General features: G+C 34.0%; 2 protein-coding genes across 4 annotated transcripts in view; one reads left to right on the top strand and one right to left on the bottom strand.

Moving 5' to 3' along the window:
- Positions 1 to 5,842, top strand: part of LOC109603153 (uncharacterized) — a 21,223-nt gene extending 15,381 nt beyond the window's left edge. Inside the window, exons 3-9 of the mRNA XM_020019614.2 lie at positions 1,978 to 2,113; positions 2,641 to 2,962; positions 3,111 to 3,342; positions 3,396 to 3,623; positions 3,676 to 3,918; positions 3,977 to 4,097; positions 4,149 to 5,842. Coding sequence (XP_019875173.2) covers positions 1,978 to 2,113; positions 2,641 to 2,962; positions 3,111 to 3,342; positions 3,396 to 3,623; positions 3,676 to 3,918; positions 3,977 to 4,097; positions 4,149 to 5,733 — 2,867 coding nt within the window. The 3' untranslated portion in view covers positions 5,734 to 5,842. The remainder of the gene's footprint in view (positions 1 to 1,977; positions 2,114 to 2,640; positions 2,963 to 3,110; positions 3,343 to 3,395; positions 3,624 to 3,675; positions 3,919 to 3,976; positions 4,098 to 4,148) is intronic.
- On the bottom strand, positions 5,832 to 20,011 carry LOC109603150 (uncharacterized). Of its 3 annotated transcripts, none has more exons than XM_049967623.1 (9): positions 19,890 to 20,011; positions 11,837 to 11,992; positions 11,718 to 11,780; positions 9,132 to 9,242; positions 8,920 to 9,045; positions 7,060 to 7,393; positions 6,327 to 7,004; positions 6,067 to 6,271; positions 5,832 to 6,017 (listed from the first exon to the last, which is right to left on the bottom strand). In XM_049967623.1, exons 2-9 carry the CDS (start codon positions 11,989 to 11,991, stop codon positions 5,896 to 5,898), a joined length of 1,794 nt encoding a protein of 597 aa, XP_049823580.1. In that variant the 5' UTR covers position 11,992; positions 19,890 to 20,011; the 3' UTR covers positions 5,832 to 5,895. The 3 variants fall into 3 exon arrangements, with proteins under 3 accessions (XP_049823580.1, XP_049823578.1, XP_049823579.1); XM_049967621.1 differs by having other exon boundaries at positions 8,920 to 9,093; positions 9,147 to 9,242; XM_049967622.1 differs by having other exon boundaries at positions 8,920 to 9,093; positions 9,147 to 9,239.

The raw sequence follows: 20,011 nt of genomic DNA, 5'->3' as shown, positions 1-20,011 counted from the left end.
AATATTTTGTGGCATCAATTTGTCATATTTTTATTGAAATTAATTGCATGAATCCTTCTTTTAATGGTTGATTTGTCGCAGTCTAATGACTAGATCATTTCCCAACATGATGCACTAGGATTTTGTACGAGATATTGCTCAATATCTTCACTGGTACAGTCTCTGATACGACATGTAGTCTTGTATTGTCATAAAGAGCAGAATGTCCTTTTTATTGAATCAAGAAGATCCAATTTGAGTAAGCTTGTTTAGGAACTCCATCAGGTTTACCAGCTTCAATTCTTTGCTTCGATCAGCGAGAATTGTAATCAACTTATTTCTCATTGTATGGAAGAATATGATCAATAAAAGGCTAATTGGCTTTGCAATCAATGATATAATTGGCAATTGTTAAATACTTATAATTTTCTTATCTGCACTTAATTTTTATGGAATCAATTTGTCATATTTTTATTGAAATTAATTGCATGAATCCTTCTTCTAATGATTGATTCATCGCAGTTTAAAGACTAGATCATTTCTCAATTTCTTCAGTGGTACAGCCTCTGATACGACATGTGGTCTTGTATTGCCATAAAGAAGCAGAATGTCTTTTCTATTGATTCAAGAAGCTTGTCATGAACTTGGTTCTTTGGTCAATATGTAAAATTCCACTATCTTGATTTAACTTGTTCAGGTACTGTTCCACTAGGTTTACCAGCTCCAATATTGTGGAAGAATACTGTCAATTAAAGGCTAATTTGTTTTGCAAGCAAAGATAACATATAATTGGCAATTGTCAAATGCATAATTTTTTTATCTCCACTTAATTTTTGTGAAATCAATTTTTCACATTTTTATTGAAATTAATTGCATGAGTCGCCCTTCTAATGGTTCATTCATCGCAATTTAATGACTAGATCATTTCTCAACATGATGCAGTAGGATTTTGCACGATTTATTGCTCAATTTCTTCATTGGTACAGATTATATTGGATAACCTTGATGTTGTTAATTGCCATTTTTAAAAAATAGTATGAAAGTTTTCAGATAATAAAATCATGTTCAAAAGTTAATGATATAAAAAAAATATATATTGACTATTTATTATTGTATCTTTTAGATTTTGCTAACACCTAAAAGTAATAAACTTACAGCTGAATCAGCAATTTTTATTTTGATCAAATTTAGACATACCTAAAATTTAACAGATTGTATGGTCTAAACTAGATGGGAACTCGATGACCATGATTGTACAGTCCAATTCCTCTTTCATTTGTTAAAAGTTCGGTTTTCATTTGCGGTTGCTTTCTTTGCTGTACCACTCCTTGATCTTTATGAGGGAGAGCCAGTTTGATAAAATCGAGTTCACAGAGTGAGAATTATCACTTTGTGCCACACTGGGTCTATCTGCGATTTCAACCTGAATGATCCCTAATTCAAATTACTTCCTCCCTCTTATTTGGAGTCTTATTACTACCTATATAATTAATTATGGTATACTTGAAGGAAACCAATTTCAAGTGAAAACTTTTGAACATAAGTTTTTATACAGTTTAATACAAATATTAAAATTTATTCAAATAAATCGTGATCCAAAAATGTAAATTGCTTTTTTCTGCTCCTAATATTATTATTCAGAATTCTATAATTTAAAAAACATAAATATATTTAAATAAGAAATATCTTTATTATATAAGATTCCCAGTCTTAAAAAAGAGCTCTATTTTAATATTACTACAGGTACTTTCTTATAGACCAATGTTACACAGTTAATAGAATAACAAATTACATTTTTTTTTTAATTTAATGAAGAACACAACAACATAATCTAATTCCCGTGACACAGACAAAGCAAGCCATTAGTATAATAATGTGATATAAGACAATCCTTAAAGGAGGACTTAGCCTTGTATGCAAAACATCCTCCCTGCGAAATCTCCGAGAGTGATTCCCGGAAGGCTGCGAACCGAACTGATTTAAGAACATGTCTTTCAGCGGATTCGAGTCCCAGGGTGCAAGCCCCGTCCCCCGAACTATACGACGAGCTCAACGACGCTGAAATCTACAGGGCGGTCGTCACATCCATGAACGATTGGCAACGCAGGCAGGATCTGAAGAAAATCAACAACAGGTAATACAACGGCACCCACCCGGTGTAATTTTGGTAAGGGGGCCGTAGCGTGTTAATTCGCTCGTAAAAATGCACACGTCTCCGCGTGATCCGTCGCTCACATATTAAGCGATGCGTTGTGAATTATTCAGTGCGAGTGCATCGCCGGCGAAAATGATTGTTTTCGTAATAAAGCATAAATATTAATGCTCGGCAACGGGACCGTTTTAATTTACGTGGTTCGTGGGAGTACGTCGATGCAAAAACGTTTTTATTAATTCGCTTGTTGCAACGTAATCGAGGAGCTTTCAAGTTTTCCACACGATCGTTCAGGTAATTGAGACGAAGGACTTAATGCAAGTTAGATTGAAGCGGAGACAAAATTGAGACGTATCTTGATGTCCTCCCCGGTCCATTATCGCAAATCCTTATACACAGTCCGACTAGACTCGTTTATAAATTTCCAATTCATTACGTCCCGACGGCGGATCTCAGACGAGATAAAACTGATGGATTATTGGAAACTCGTTAAATTACTCTAATTCCAGGCCGAAGCGTCAAGAGGATGATACTCGAGTCTGTTACGAGGAACTCGGCTGTTTCGAGGCGTCCGGACCGTTCGGTTATCTGGACATGTTGCCAAGCAGGCCCGACGAGATCAGCACCAAGTTCCTGCTTTATCCCGGAAAGAGCAGACGGAGAAGCGGCTCGCCACCTGCCGAGGTCTTCTACGAGAACATGAAGGAGGCGTTCGAGTGGGCCAAGCAGGGATTGAACGCCAGCCTTCCCACCAAAGTTCTGATCCACGGTTTCGGAAGCGATTGCGGATACATTTGGATTTACGAGATGAGAAGTGCTTTTCTCGGCGTGGTACGTTATAAATATCCGTGAAGGTGAAGAAAGTTTACCTTTTATGGGGATAACTTTTTATCCGTGGCGGAGAAAGGACCAAATTTATTTTTGCAGTCCGTGAAAGCCTGCGTTTCTACACTGACATGATTTAAATCCGTTGTTGCAGGAGGAAGTGAACGTGATATGCGTCGATTGGGAAAAAGGCGCACTTCTACCCAACTATGTAAAAGCGGCTGCCAATACTCGATTAGTAGGCAAACAGCTGGCTTTGCTCATCAAAGGATTGGTGGAAAACAACGGACTTTCACTCAGAAATCTCCATCTGATCGGGTTTAGTCTTGGGGCACACATTGCAGGATTTGCGGGTGCCGAATTGGGAAATGTCAGCAGAATCACAGGTACACACTCAAACACGTAACATCAAGTTTATACAACTATACATTTTTGTTAGGTTTGGACCCAGCCGGACCATTGTTCGAATCTCAGGATCCAAGAGCCAGGTTGGACCAAAGCGATGCTGCATTCGTTGACGTAATCCACAGTAATGGAGAGAAAATCATCCTGGGGGGACTTGGGACGTCTCAACCCATGGGACACGTAGATTTCTATCCTAACGGAGGTAGAGAACAGAGTGGCTGCAGCCATCTTTTTGTTGGAGCTGTCAGCGACATTATTTGGTGTTAGTAACAAACAATTTGCACCTTTCATTATTATAATTTGATGATTTTTAGCATCAACGGTTGAAGGAAGATCTTTGTGTAATCACAGGAGGGCATACAAGTTCTTCATAGATTCCATATCTCCACGTTGTCACTTTCCAGCTTTCCCATGCGATTCTTATGATGAGTTTTTGGCTGGGAAATGTTTTCCATGCACGGAAGAAAGGAAATGTGGCAACATGGGCTACTATGCTGACCGTTCAAAGGGCCGGGGACAACTCTTCCTGTTGACAAGAGATGAAGAACCATTCTGTGGTAAGCAATAATTCAAAAAAACCTAATTCGATTTTGGCTATTTATGTAATTATTGTAGCTCATCAATATCACGTTAAAATTGAATCGTCACCAAGTCCAATCCTAATTAAAAGCTACGGTAAAATCCAGATAACTCTAATTGGAGACACTCTCCTAAACGAAACTTTTATGATGACAAGGTAAATAATTCTCTATGAATAATTAACAATTTAATATCCAATCAATTACAGAAAAGAAGATGAAGAAATGAGACTTGGAGAATCAATTTCTCGGATGTTGGTACCACATCCGATTCTCTCCCAACCTACGAGAGTACAAATATTGTATACAGCTTATCGAGGTTGGCTTTCGTCAGGTTTAACTCAATGGAAAATGGATAAAGTTACACTAATGGACAGTTTTGGAAAAATGTCTTCGGTTTGCAAGAAAAATCTAGTCCTGGACTCTGGAGTACCTGTGACACTTCCACTGTATCCTGGGGAGTGTAACCTGCCACTTGATTCGGAGGAGCCCAAAGAGGCGGAAGATAGAATGCAGGATTTAAGTAAAAATTCGAGCGTGCCAAAAGAAGGCGACTTTAAACCCACGCCAGTAGTTAAAATCGGTTTGGAAGACAACTTCAACAAAGAAAGACGAAAGCCTAGCTTATCTGTTCAAGACGCTTTAGGTTTGTTGAACTTACCATGGAGAAGCGACAAAGAAAACAACATAGAAGAATTGGAAACTGAATCGAGTCGTGCCTTTAACACTCGTATAGTAAAAACTGCTAAGGAGACAGATAATGAAGAAATCAGGGAAATTGTGGAACCAATACTGAAACCTCAATCAACCAAAAATGCACGATCCCACAATCCAGACAAAGAAAAACCTGAAATCACCGAACCGATATTAGGACCTACCACTTCTAAAACCTTCGCCGGCTTCAAACTCGATCCGGTTGTCAAAAATGATTTCCTAACGAAAATCACTAAGCAAAGCAAAGAACTGAACTACAACTTCTACGACAGAGACTCAGACGAATGGATACCATCAGTGCCAAGACTCATGGATAACAAAAGGAAACGGGAAGATGAGACCAAAGTATTTGCAGGCTTTGACATAACCACTGAAGGCAATCCTCTTGAAGCTTTTGTCTCCACCGTTCAATTCCTGCCTCAGAGGTTAGCTAGAATGTTTGAACAAGCTGAAAAGTACGCACGAGACACAATTTTACCTTTGGTTAGTACTTATACTCCTAAGTTCATAACAGAGATTATTAATCCGAAGGAACAGAAGTATGTGCCTTTGTTGTATGACGAACCCACTACGCCTTTGGTGAAACAGAAGATTAAATTAAATCTTCCTCCAGGAATGAAATTGGAAAATGATGAACTTGATAAGGACGCAACAACTCCTTATACTCACATACAAAAGATAAAGAGAAAAACTGATATGACAATCATTGTTCCTCCCATACCGAAGGAAAAGATCATTCCGATTTCTATGGAACCCTCTAGTAGTACCACAACGAGGACTACTAGTACCACTACTACCACGACAACATCCACCACAACGGCAAAAGTCACCACGACAAAAAAGATTGTCAAGAAGGAAGAGAAGGTGGAAGTGAAGCCGGAACCAAAAGCTCAAGCTTTGATTAGTGGAGAAGTAACCAGCAGAAAAGCGAGAGATGAAGTGCATGTAATTAAAAATGTGGAAAAAACGACTGAAAAAGCCACAACCACAACAAAAAAAACAAAAGCCATTTATATTGATTTACCAGTTTTCATCGAGCCAGAATCAAAATACATACCTTTAAATTATAAAGGAAATTAATCTAAATTATTTTAGTAAATTATTTATTCCATTGTATATAGGTCTGTTAATTTTAAATTGTTGTTAATTTTTTAGGTTTCTACATACAATAAATTAAATAAATTAAAAAGGTGCTCTTATTTTACACAATGACAATACAGTATCAACAAAAACCACTTAAGTTTACAGATCCCCACAAGAATCCAGGAACCTTTCCAACTCCTCCAATTGTTTCACTTCCTTCTGAATGTGCTTCAGATGGCTCCAACGCAACTGCCTTAACTGCTTTACATATTCAGGTTGATCTGAAATACAACAATTAAAAAACATAAACAACAACGAAAGTCACCATACCACGGCAAGAACAAGTTTTACTTGTGGTTTCGCTAGTACTCGGCAGTTGACTACTTTCAGTTGGTACTGACTCATTCGATATTATCGAATCGAGTAAAATCGGTGCTAGATCAGTGCAGTCATCTTTTTCGATTTCCTGTGGAATTGGCTGTTGCTTATGTCTGTTTATCAGTTTTATCGCCTTCTTTGTGTTGAAATTTTCAATCTGTACAAAAAATAAAGGTAAAATCTTGCACATAATAATACGTCTACACAATTACTTGTTTTTCATTCCATCGAGATGACGGAACAGTTCCCAGTTCCTTGCTCAGGGCTCTGTCGATCAAATTAACAATGTAACTTTTGGATCTGTGCAGCTCCAAAGCGCTATTATCGTCCAAAGTTTGAGTCGTTATGTTTTTGCAACTAGCATTGCTTGTTTGCGAGGCCTTCACGTCCAATTCGTAATTTTCTTCCATGTATTGAGTGAAGCTATCTTGTTTCGTTTGGGGTAAGGCTTCTTCCTGCAGTAGTGGTGATTCTTCGTTGGTTTTTGGTAATTCCATTTCTTCAGTGGATTGGGGTCCTAGTGGTATAGTTGAAATGTGGTATGATGAGGATTTTTGTAGTTTGTCTGAAATGTCTTGGTAGTTATAGCATTTTTTCAATGAGTTGGGGGGTTTTTGTGTAACGGTATGTGGGTACTGTTTCTGAAAGGCAGGTTCTTGATTGGGTTTGGTTTCATTGGGAGTTTTGCTGTCGTTGGAGGCTCGATTGTTAGGCTTCATATGTCTAAGTTTCTCCAACAGTTCTTCCAATGAATCAGGGGTCATTTTAATTTCTCCACCAGTTGCATTTAACTGAGTCTTGGGAATTGTATGGATTTCGTAGTTTTCAAGCACCTTCATCTTTTCCTTGGCCTTCTGTCTTTCCATGCGTTGCTGAATAGAACTCGGAATCTGGATTTAATAAAGGTTTTATTTAAGGGAAACGTGTATTAAAATAAAGTCTTACTCTTGGTTTAAGGGTTTTGGCAAGTTTTGCCAATGGACTGTTTTCGTAGACGCAGAAGGGACCTTTGCGTGATTCAGCTTCGTACTTAGCAAGGACTTTGTCCAAGTGCGATAAGTATTCTTCTGTGGTAACGTCTCCTCCAGAATCCATTATGTGGTGTTCTTCTTGCACAACTTCTTCCTTGTGACGCACCTGCGTCTCCGGAGTCCTAGCTCTGCTCACAGCCGAACGGGGTCTTTCAATCACGACGTGATCCTGTTGCTGGGAAATCGCTGGGGTGCAAGATGATGAGGGTCGTTTATACAGTCCTGAGCCGCTGGCCCTTTTGTAAAACCTATAAATAAATTTCGGGATAAAAAACTAATTTTTGTTATCCTCAACGTCCAATAATTCAATCAAGAGTTGAAGTGTTACAGATGAAGGGACCAAGAATAAAGCGGCTGGATATTAAAGAGTTCCGGGCCTGGGCGGAAAGCCCGCGGGTGTTCGATATTCATATTGGACTGTTTTTCGCAATGCCGATCGTTTTTTCCGCGGCCCGGAGTCTCCGGGGTGCACGGCCCCGAAATTAAATTCGCCGAATCCAGTTTGTATTTAAGTGACCGTAGACGGTATTATCGTGATTGAATTCGATGCGCAAGGATTCCGTCCCTCGTCTTTCTCAATTCATTCCGGCCGACTTTTATGTCGGGCAATTTTTTCTTTCTTGCAAGCTGTTAAAATGTGTTTTTTTTGGGGAATATTGATTAGTACACGGGCTTTTTTGAAGTGTGACACACAGGGGACGGTCGGTTGGTATTTTTATTAAAAGTGTATAATGTAGCTGGGTGTAACGTATGTAAATATAAAATTAAATTTTTGATATAGATCCCGTCGGATATTGATTCGGAATATATTTTGTAAAATTTACATTTCACACACACAACACCGGAATGAGTCGCCCAAGGATTGGCAATTAATTTTTAAACACCATTCAGCACAAAACCAGAAGAAAAACACAGCAAATCGTCTTGATAATTCGATAAATGACTCGTCTGTTCGCCTCCCTGAATACTAAACGTCGTCCCCCTCCAATTCTAATCCGATTTCCTGCCAAACTGGTCAGAGAAACCCCTCCATTAAAATAAACAACAAAAAGTGGCTCCGACATCTTTACAACCGATCGGAAGTAAAACGTCCAGCCGGACATCAATCCCCATTAATTAATTAAGGCGGGGAGGTGCAGTCCGGTGACGTCTTTTTCCGCGTCCGTTTAATTTCGCAAACGGGATGACCCTAATCCACGAATGAATCGATCGGCCCACACAACGTGTTTTGTCACCTTAACGAGCGACAAGTGTTGAATTTATGTCGACCCGGGTGTCGTTCATCTGCCCCAATCCCCTTTTTGTATTCGGTTTTTGTACATTCTTTTCACAACCATAACGGTGGGATAAATGGAGTTTCGGCTTGAGACGGATGAAATAATTTGGAGTGGTCCTTCAATCAACAATTGATTGACGAAACGAAACTCTCTAGATTGAATTATATTTTAATTAATTAAGTTCAAGCAACGAAACGGTCCCAGATCTGATGGTAATTTACAAAAGTTGAAGATTTGACGGTCGTGGTTAATTGAAAGGGCACGTGAATATCCGGTGCAGGAAACCATGAGCATCAACGTCCCAGAACAGATAACAACCTTTACAGTCTGTGTCAATGTTACACGGTTGGTGGAACCGCGGTGTGGGTTTTGTGAGATGCTCGTGCAGCCCCAGTCCCGCACTCCCGTTCTCTCAGTTTTCCTTTGACTTTGAAATGTTGCAGGGGCGATATCAATACGTTATATACAAACGGTAAAATGCAAAACCAGAAACGTACTTGGGAATTTTGACGGTGGTTGGGCAGCGCCTCCCTCCGGACTTGGCGTCGTCGAGCACCGGTCTGGCAATCCTCAGCTCCGGACCGCAATAGTTCTCCGTCACCATTCTGTAATAGTTGCCTGTTCTGGAATCAAAGAGCGCCACGTTGTCGTGATCGCATCCGAGTCGATATCTGCACATATCAATCGATTACCAATCAATAAATTTTACCTACGAAAACCGTACGCCTGGCTGATGTTGTGCTGCGACTTCGACAAAGGGTTAACCGCCAGATCTGTTTCGTACTGGACAAGCTCGGCGTCTGGGCTTGTTCTTGGTCTGCTACAATGAAGTAGGTGGTCAAAATTTCAAAAACAAGTGGTACACGTCCAATAATGAAGAAAATCTATATGTACAAATTTTCCAATTCCATTTTTTTATATCTAAATTTGATATGAGTGTTGATTAAAGGACAAGGGGATAGTGAGTTACATAAGATTATCTTTATCTCTCTATTTAGGATAAAATAAACTGTCAAAAATAGCACAAATTAACTTATTTTTTAAGAATATTAGAACACTCTAGTTATTTATAGAAAATCTAACTACATCACTGGATTAAGTATCCCCTGAAATGGGTATATACTCAATTTAATATAAAATATGTGTATTAATAATTCTGTAGATAAATTAAAAATAATATTCTTTTTATGAATTTCTTCAATCAAGTAGTCTATAAAATAAACTGTCAAAAATAGCATAAATTAACTTATTTTTCAAGAATATTGGAATACTCTACTAAAAATAATATATAAATTCATTAAAAATAATATCATTTTTAATTCAAATGGGCCACATTGCATATGCATTAAACAATTACTGAATTAGTTTGAGTATAAATGGAGAAAAGAAGAATTTCATATTTTTTTAGTCCAAAATCAAAACCTACAAGGTAGTTTTTTAGACAAGAAAATTGAAGAAATCATACTCACAAATTTTTCATAGAAAATTTAACTATACTACTGGATTAAGCATCTCCTTAAAATGGGTATATACTCAATTTCATAAAAATTTGCTTTTTTATAATTCTGTGGATAAATTAAAAATAATATTCTTTTTATGAATTTCTTTAATCAAGTATTATATAAAATAAACTTCCAAAAATAGCACAAATTAACTTATTTTTTCAAAACTATTGGAAAACTCTATGTATACAAAAAGTAACTACACCACTGGATTAAACATCCCCTTAAATGGGTATATACTAAATTTCATAAAAAATATGTATATTCATAATTGTGTATATAAATTAAAAATAATATTCTTTTTATGAGTTTCTTTAATTAAGTAGTCAATAAAATAAATTGTCAAAATTAGCATCAATTAACTTATTTTGCCAGAATATTGAAATACTCTAGTTAATTATAGAAAATCTAGCCACACCACTGGATTAAGCATCTCCTGAAATGGATATATACTCAATTTAATAAACATTATTAATATCATTAATTAACTTATTTTTCAAGAATATTGGAATAATCTATTTATTTATAGATAATCTAACCACACCACTGGATTAAGCATCCCCTGAAATAGGTATTTACTCAATTTCATAAAAAATATGCATATTCATAATTTGTGGATAAATTAAAAATAATATTCTTTTTATGAGTTTCTTTAATTAAGTAATCAATAAAATAAACTGTCAAAAATACCATCAATTAACTCATTTTTCAAGAATATTGGAATATTCTAGCTAATTATAGAGAATCTAACTACACCACTGGATTAAGCATCTCCTGAAATGGATATACATTCAATTTAATAAAAAATATGCATATTATAATTAACTGATTTTTCAAGAATATTGGAATTATCTAGTTATTTATAGAAAATCTAACTACACCACTGGATTAAGCGTTCCCTCAAATGGGTATATACGCAATTTCATAAGAAATATGCATATTCATAATTCTGTGGATAAATTAAAAATAATATTCTTTTTATGAATTTCTTTAATCAAGAAGTCTATAAAATAAACAGTCAAAAATAACACAGAAAACTTATTTTTCAAATATATTGGATTACTCAACTAAAAATAATATATAAATTCATAAAAAATATCATTTTTAATTCAAATGGATCAGATTGTATATGCACTGAACAATTACTGAGTTAGTTTGAGTATAAATAGAGAAAAGAAGAGGTCTACCAAAAGGCACTTGTGGTATACCATTGGTTAACAGCAGAGGAACTGACATCTGGTTGTCTCTTGACTAGTTACAATATCATTGATCTTCATTAGAGTTGAATTTTAGAATTTGTTTAGATGATATCTTAATTGTTGATTTAGACATTTCTGCAACACTTTTGATATGACTGGCAATATGTCCGAATTCAGTAGGATTATTGACAAAAATTATATTTAATGATTCTTTCTAATTGTTTTGGGAAATAGAAATATGTGTTGTTTTGAAATCATCTTAACTTTATTCAAACATTAAGACTGAAATATGTCAAAAACGATGGTGGTAATCGATATAGAGTAACTTTTTTCCGTTTATATTCTCCAGAGAATATCAAAAATTTTATTTTTTATTCAGTCGTATAAAAAAGTTTATTACATTGAATTCTACGTGTGTATTTTAGGATAATATATACCGAGTATGGTAAAACAATTTTTGAAATATAAATTTGAGGAAGTGTATTTACTTTTATGTAGATTTCTTTCATTATTGGACGTGACCTGTTAAATTTTGAGTTTCGAAAACCCATTTTATAAACACTTTCAATATTTACCAAAGTGCAAGTTACTTACGTCATATTTGCATAGGGGTGCGCCACTGGGGCACGGTAGTCGTCCCGAACATCAGGAAAAGGCCTGCAAAACATCTCAATTACCACTCGTCGAACGTGGGAGGAAAAAGCGACATTCACCTTTGATATTCGATTACGTCTCCGTCCTCGTAGTAATAGTCGTCGTAATAGGCATCATCTTGCTCAGCGTCGTAGTACTCGTCGCAGGCACTCCAACCCTCGTCCACCGGTTCGTACTCGATGGGAATGTCGGGTGGTTCGCCTTCGCCGTTCATCCTGCACAACGTTTCGGAATTAGTTCGGCGTCGCGGACAATGTAAATCGGCACAAACAATGCGGGTCCCCGGGTTTTGTCGCTGACAGTCGTTCAAGGAGCTCCGGGGGGATAAGTGCGACGGAAACAATTATCGTACAGGGGGGAAATTAAAATTGTGGACATGTACCGATATGTTGCGGCGACAGGAACCCGTTTTGTTTTGTACGGATTTATCAGATCGGTTTATGATTTATTTATACATGTGCGACCCGGGGAGTACGATCAATACGACGCGACGTTTTCACCGAAAATTTTTATTTTTAGCCCACAAATTCTGATTTAATAATTAAATATTCACTTTTATTGAAACTAGTTTTAAAACTCCTGTCGTTTTTGGTAAGATAGCGCTTTTAAGTGCTGACAATATTATATGAATTAGCATGTATGAGGCTAAACTAAAACTTTGTGGACTTTTTAAAGTTTGGTAATAACTGGTCCAAGTTTATGTAAGAAAATCCATTAAAATAAAGAATTCATCCTTAGGATTTTGAGCATAAGTCAATTTGACTGAAAATGTAATTGAGAAAAACATAATCTGTTGATTTAAAACTTTAATTTAAATGTTGATTTTTTAGAACTTTGTGTGTGACAATTCTAAAGCATTGGGTGTGTAGGATTTCTTAAGAAATGAAAAATTAATATAATTACTTATTAAATTAAATTTATATTTATTTTACATAAAAATCTTTTATATAAAATTCTCGTGTCACAGTTTTCGTTCCCATACTCCTCCGAAACGGCTTGACCGATTCTCATGAAATTTTGTGAGCGTATTGAGTAGGTCTGAGAATCGGCCAACATCTATTTTTCATCCCCCTAAATGTTAGGGGTAGTTCACCCCTAATTTTTTTTTTTATTTTTTAGACAAAATTTTTAGTTTCTATTTTTTTATGATACAACATACAAAAATACATACAATCCTAAATTTTCACCCTTCTACGACAATTATACGTGGCATGCTCTCGAGTGGGTAAACCATCCAGTTTGTTTGTGTTAACTAAAGATGGACTAACAAAAAATATTGTTCACGCTATAGCATTAAGAGATTGATATTGTTTGTTAGTGTTACTGTCGTAATTGTTTAATTAATGATATATAATTTTAAGGAATAAATTATAATAACTTAAAAATAATGTTTGCCTTTTGTTATTTTTACATTCCCTCATCGTTCACAGCGCTCCATGCTTATTTCACGCGTATACCACATTCTTACATACATACAATATACACATTCTAACATACATACATACTTACAATAAGTAAGCTATTTTTTGTCTACACTAGAAATTACTTGAAAGTTATTTTATGGCAAAACAACGTTTGCCGGGTAAGCTAGTGATTATATAAATTAATAAACGAAATTAAATGTCACATAGATTCAATTCTCTTCTAAATGAAATATGAAACAATTCAGTTCAGTTTTCTTCTGATAGGAAAACACTTAATATAATAATAATTATTGTATTTAAAATAAATTCATATAGGAGAGTAACGACGAGTTGAGAATGAGACAATATCAACTAGTTCCTTTGATGCTCAGTAAATACTCGATATGTATAATGTATAATCTAACTGTTAATTTAAATTCTCCCCTAAATTAGTTCACTTCTAATAGAAGAAGAATATTAATTTTTTCGTAACTCACACAGTTTCTAAGTTATATTTATCCCCAACCATAATGATCTAGTAGCGAAGATTTTGGGGGTTTCTCTTTTTTTTGCCCTATTTTGTAGACCATTAAATATTCTCTAAAACTATTAAGTTTTTTATATTCTTTACACAACTTAGAAGAAAAAGATAACCTTGATTAATTTTGATTATTACAACCATTTTGAGATCTTTTTGTTTCAATCTTTAAAGAAAATTAAAATGGTGTTCATAAAATAAAAAATCAAGTGGGTATGCTTTAATAAATAAATTTATTCATTTGTGAAATAAAAGTACTATTCGACCCAACCTTCGTTAATTTCATAAAATGCATTGACGTAATTGCTCTACGTTATTGACTGACAGATGGATTCAGGTCTGGTGACTTTGGAGGTCAATTTATAGGACGACCAAACCATTGATTTAGAAAATTTCGTATATCGATATATCATATATCCTCTCTCTAGTGGTATATTCCTGAAACTCGTATCTTTAGAAATTGAAGAAGTATTTCACCACTCAAATAATTAGGAAAGTACCTATCATATTTTTCTATATATTATCTTACAGTAGTACACTTGCATGACATTTGCCCAGAGTTACCAAAATATCAACTTATTCGGTTATTTTATCATATCATAACTATTTGATTTTCTATTATATGGAAATCAGTATAACTTTCTTCAAAAATGAAATCTGAAATATCTCAACAACAGCTATAATATATAATCGAAATTTTCTAAATTGTGTAAATAATATAAAAAGCTAGTAAATATTGGATGAGTTAAAAATTTTGGTAACAAAAAGAGAACACTTCAGAATCTACGCTCTGGATCAAAGTAACATGAGAAAAAAACAATTTTTTAAATTTAAATTTGATAAACTGTATTTTCTTCAAGAGAAAAATATTTTATATATATTTATATGTTAAATTTGAATAGCCCCTTCTTAGTGTTACAATTTCTTTTTCATTGAGCATATATATTGGACATTTTATAAAATTTACTTATCTACGAATTATAAAATTTAGAAGTAAAAAAGATTTTTTTTAAATTCTTTAATCGTTGAACTCCGATATCTTCTAAACGGTAAGAGTTACAAAAAAATTGTAGAGCGTTCAGTTTCCTATAAGAAATGTAAATATAAATTTTCAATACCATTAAGGAATGATTAGATATGGATTTTGCCATATGGAACTGAAGATATGTGGTAACTATAACCAAATAATTAACAGCTGAGTTTTAATATATTTACTTTTTTCTTTTCTATTAATATTCTTAAATAAAAAACTTTACTTCCAAAATACATAATGAATTATCCCCAACCATAATGATTTGGTAGCGAAGATTTTGGGAGTTTCTCTTTTTTTTTCTGCCCTATTTTCAATATTTTAAATATTTTCTAAAACTATTAAGCTTTTTATATACTTTACACAACTTAGAAGAAAAAGATAATCTTGATTAATTTTGATTATTACAGCCATTTTGAAATCTTTTTGTTTTAATATTTAAAGAAAATTAAAATGATGTTCATAAAATAAAAAATCAAATATTGGATGAGGTAAAAAAATTGGCAACAAAAGAGAACACTCCAGAATCTACGCTCTGGACCAAAGTAACATGAGAAAAAATATAATTATAATGTTAAATTTGAATACCAACATCTTAGTGTTACAATTTCTTTGTCACTGAGTATATACAGTACAAAAAGAGTTTGATCCATCTAAATCCCGAAAGAGACATCTTGTGCAATAGAGACACTATGTCTCCCACCATGGGACTGACAGATGTCCCTGTCATGCATGATGTCTTTCTCTAAATTCAGACGGGTCAAACGCTTTTCCTACTGTATAATCGGTATTTTATAATATTTACTTATCTACGAGTTATACAATTTAGAAGTAAAAAAGAAATTTTTATTAAATTCTTTAAACTTTGACCTCCGATATCTTCTAAACGGTAAGAGATATAAAAAAATTGTAAGATATCTTTTTTGTAGAGAGTTCAATTTCCTACAAGAAATATAAATATAAATTTTCTGTACGATCAAGTAATGACGAGATTTTGCTATATGGAACTGAAGAAAAAATGGAAAACTGAGATGAGAACCTTGCTATTAAAATAAAGAGCTCATCTTCGAAGAGCATTTTTTAAAAGTGCCTAAGAAGCAATTTCTCAGTGTCAGTTAGCCGATTTTTTTGGCCCACCCTAATAAACATCATTTGATGTTTAGTAAATTCTCAATATGCTTCTTTTAAATCTATCAATGAATTATTTTCTTTTTGAGAGATTAATTTTTGTTTTGAAATACATCAAAGAATTTATTGAAGGTATTATAATTATGATTATATTTAATTAACGCTTTCATATACAATTTCAAATGCCTATTTAGAAAAGGTATAATCAGTTTGTTTCGGTTTAAATTTCCCTTTGAATGAAATATGGGAGGTATATTTAGTATTTTCATTTGTCTCTTTAAAGAAAAACTGTCCCAGTATAATTTTTCTCAATTATTTTATATTAAATTAATTTATTCAGTAGGAAAGATCACGTCACTTTCACGCCCAATAAATTTTAAATGTGCTCATCTTAACCCTAACAGCTAATTATTAAGTTTTTACGTACATCAAATATTTTAATTAAAATCAATATAAATAAGGTTAAATTTAATAAACACTTTCGTGTACACTTCAAAAAATTTATTTGCGAAACGCATAATCAAATTGTTCCGGCTTAAATTCCCCTCCAAATGAAATACGGTCGTGTAGCATTATTTAATAACGGCGTAACCCAATTTTCCAAAATTTACAATCCATACAATATTGTAAAACATAACATCAGTCACGTATCGAACAAGTTGCTGAACTCATCCGAACGTCCCGACCACACTTGTGAAACAGCCACAATCTCGAATTGCTCCCCACCGTCATTAAATTCGACAAGTCGATCCAATCAATCCGCGGGTCCGATTCACGGAAACTTTTCCGGTTTATTTTTTCGCGCGGCGCACTTCGCTTTTTGTGTCGGCGCGAAACTTTTTAATGGACCCGAAAATTCGGTTAGGAACTGTCTAATCGGGCGGACAACGGGACAGTTTTGTGTGTGTGTGTGTGTGCGCCCTTTGTGTTTTGGGTTGTTTGCGCTTTCGGTCGCGATCCTCCTGGCTCCGGGTTGATGTACATTGCAGCGAGTTTTCGAGTGCCGAAACTTTGCTACGCAATTGAAAACCGAATGGAATCGAATGACTGCGACATTATGTTGTTTTATCAACAAAAAACACATGAAACTAATACTGTAACTCTACAAACATTCAGTTCAGTTTGTTTAGCTTTGGTTTTACATTTGATTAAACCGTTCTAGTGGAAAGAAAAAGGAGAAAAAACATTGTAATGGTCAAATTACTCGGTGTTGTGGACAAAAGAGCTCGTAGATCCAATGATTAGGATTCATTAATTGATTTTTGGTCTACAGATTAGGGTAATTGAGTGGTAATTAAAAGTTCAAACAAAAATATTGAATATCTGTATCACTTTTTTTAAACTATTGCTATTGATTTAATGAAGTGATCAATATCACCTCGAGATAGCCCTTTCTATGCCACATTTATCTGTTGCTGATCCACCAAAGTTTCAGAAGGGAATGCTGAATTTTGAAGTCTTTTGTCTAAAATTTTCCATTTCGTGTTCAATCGGTGATGAGTCTGAAGATCCTGTTGGTCAAGGCAAAAAATTTACATTATAATATTGGAAACAGCTTGAAGTATCTTCCTCAGTATGAGTTTGACATTATCCTTTTGGAAAACTGCATTTTGAAGGATCTTAAAGTAAAGCAACAAATGAGGTTTCCCAATATTCTAGAGGTAACTCTGAGCAGTCTTATTTTTAACACCTTTAATAAATTCTTAGACGTACGTCAAATTAAAAAGTTTCTAAAAGAAAAATGCTCAAGAATCAAAAGGGCATATTCATATTATCCCATTTCCCAATTCGGCATTTCTCTAGTTATTAGTTTTGTACTTAATGAATTTCAATGTCTTTTGTCTAAAATTTCCCAGACGTGTTAAATCGGTGATGAGTCTGGAGATGCCGTTGGCCAAGGCAACAAATTTACATTAAAATATTGGAAACAATTCAAAGTATCTCTCACAGTATGAGTTTGACCATTATCTTTTTGGAAAACTAAATTTGAAGTATCTTAAGATAAAGTAACAAATGGGGTTTCACAATTTTCTGGAAGTAACTCTGAGCAGTCTTATTTTTAACACCTTTAATAAATTCTTAGACGTACGTCAAATTAAAAAGTTTCTAAAAGAAAAATGATCAAGAATCAAAAGGGCATGTTCATATTGTCTCATTCCCAATTCACCATTTCTCTAATTATTAATTTTGTACTTAATGAATTTTAAAGTCTTTTGTCTAAAATTTCCCATCGGTGATGAATCTTGAGATCCCCTTGGCCAAGGCAACATTAGAATATTGGAAACAGTTCAAAGTATCTCTCACAGTATGAGTTTGACCATTATCCTTTTGGAAAACTGCATTTTGAAGGATCTTAAGATAAATATATAATAATAAATTCTTAGACGTACGTCAAATTAAAAAGTTTCTAAAAGAAAAATGGTCAAGAATCAAAAGTGCATGTTCATATTGTCCCATTCCCAATTCGTCATTTCTCTAGTTATTAATTTTTAGTTATTAGTTATTAATTTTGTACTCAATGAATTTTTTAAAGTCTTTTATATAAAATTTCCCATACGTGTTCAATCGGTGATGAGTCTGGAAATCCCCTTGGCCAAGGCAACAAATTTACATTAGAATATTGGGAACAGTTCAAAGTATCTCTCACAGTATGAGTTTGACCATTATCCTTTTGGAAAACTGCATTTTGAAGGATCTTAAGATAAAGCAACAAATGGGGTTTCACAATTTTCTAGAAGTAACTCTGATCAGTCTTATTTTTAACACCCTTAATAAATTCTTAGACGTACGTCAAATTAAAAAGTTTTTAAAAGAAAAATGATCAAGAAACAAAATGGCATGTTCATATTGTCCCATTCCCAATTTGTTATTAATTTTGTACTAAATTAATTTGATAACTAATTTGAAAATCTTTATTAAATATAATTTTTTAATTTATTTTATAATTTATAATACTTTGAATTTATTGATATATGCCAAGATAAAAAGTTAATCTTAATTAATTAACATTAAAGGAGCAAGGCAATATTGTCCTATTGTCAACTCGTCTTAACTAAATGAATTTATTTTACATAAAATAGTTGAAAATAATAACATTGAGTATTATTCTAGACAACTAAAAAGAAAAAAAAATCGTTTTATATTTTATTTGGAGGGAAATTTAAACCGAAACAAAAAGAAAAAAATAAAAATAAGGTTAAAAATATAACCTTACTTTCAACACGTTTAATAAATTCTAAGACAAATTAAAAAGCTTCTAAAAGGAAAATGATTAAGAATTTATTGAGAATCATAAGGCCATGTTCAAACAAAAGGGAAAAATAAAAATAAGGTTAAAAATATAACCCTACTTTTAACCCTTTTAATAAATTCTTTGACGTACGTCAAATTAAAATGTAGAAGGAGTGTATCAAGAATTTACTGAGAATCAAAAGGAAATGTCATATTGTCCCATTCCCAATTCATCATTTCTCTACTTAGTTATTTTATCAGAAAGGAACAATCGTTTCAAACTTCATTTGGAAGAAATTTTATATCGAAACACTTCAATTAGACATTCCCTAAATAAATTTTCAACTTATATATGAACTTACTTTTAATACTTTCAGTAAATTCTTTGACGTACGTCAATCAAAATGTTAATTTTCTAAAAGGAAAATAATTAATTGCTTGGTTCAATATATCCAAAATTTACTAAGCATCAAAAAGGCATGCTAATACTTCCCCATTTTCAACTAGTCATTCCTCTACCGAGTCAATTTTTTACATAAAATAATTGAGACTAATAACATTGGGAAAGTTTTTTCTGTCAGGACAGTTGAAATGGGGGAATAATCGTTTCGGGACCGTTTCCACTGGCGATGCAGATTTCGCCGGCCCCGAAACCTTTGTCAATTGCGCCATCGGGGGAAATTCGACATAAAACGACCGATAATCTGACTTGACATATTGGCGAATGCGCCTGACGTTTTTTGGCGGAGTTTTCTAAGGAAATATTAAATAATTGTACTCACGTCTACGGCTCACACTACAATTTTGTAAATTTCAGGAAACACCGAACTGCTCGTACAAAAATTGAATAGGTATTTGACATCTGAGTATAGCTTGACGTCAATAATAATGTATACTTCAAAAG

Source organism: Aethina tumida, chromosome 5, assembly GCF_024364675.1.
Source record: "Aethina tumida isolate Nest 87 chromosome 5, icAetTumi1.1, whole genome shotgun sequence".
Classification (NCBI taxonomy): domain Eukaryota; kingdom Metazoa; phylum Arthropoda; class Insecta; order Coleoptera; family Nitidulidae; genus Aethina; species Aethina tumida.
This window is presented reverse-complemented; position numbering and strand designations above follow the sequence as displayed.

Excerpts from the sequence above, each read along its gene's own strand:
- LOC109603150 (XM_049967621.1), bottom strand. The coding sequence starts at position 11,991 with ATGAACGGCGAAGGCGAACCACCCGACATTCCCATCGAGTACGAACCG. Across the intron at positions 11,781-11,836 it reads GACGTAATCGAATATCAAAG|GCCTTTTCCTGATGTTCGGG; the intron begins GTGAATGTCGCT and ends GATGTTTTGCAG. Across the intron at positions 6,272-6,326 it reads CTCGATGGAATGAAAAACAA|ATTGAAAATTTCAACACAAA; the intron begins GTAATTGTGTAG and ends TTTTTTGTACAG.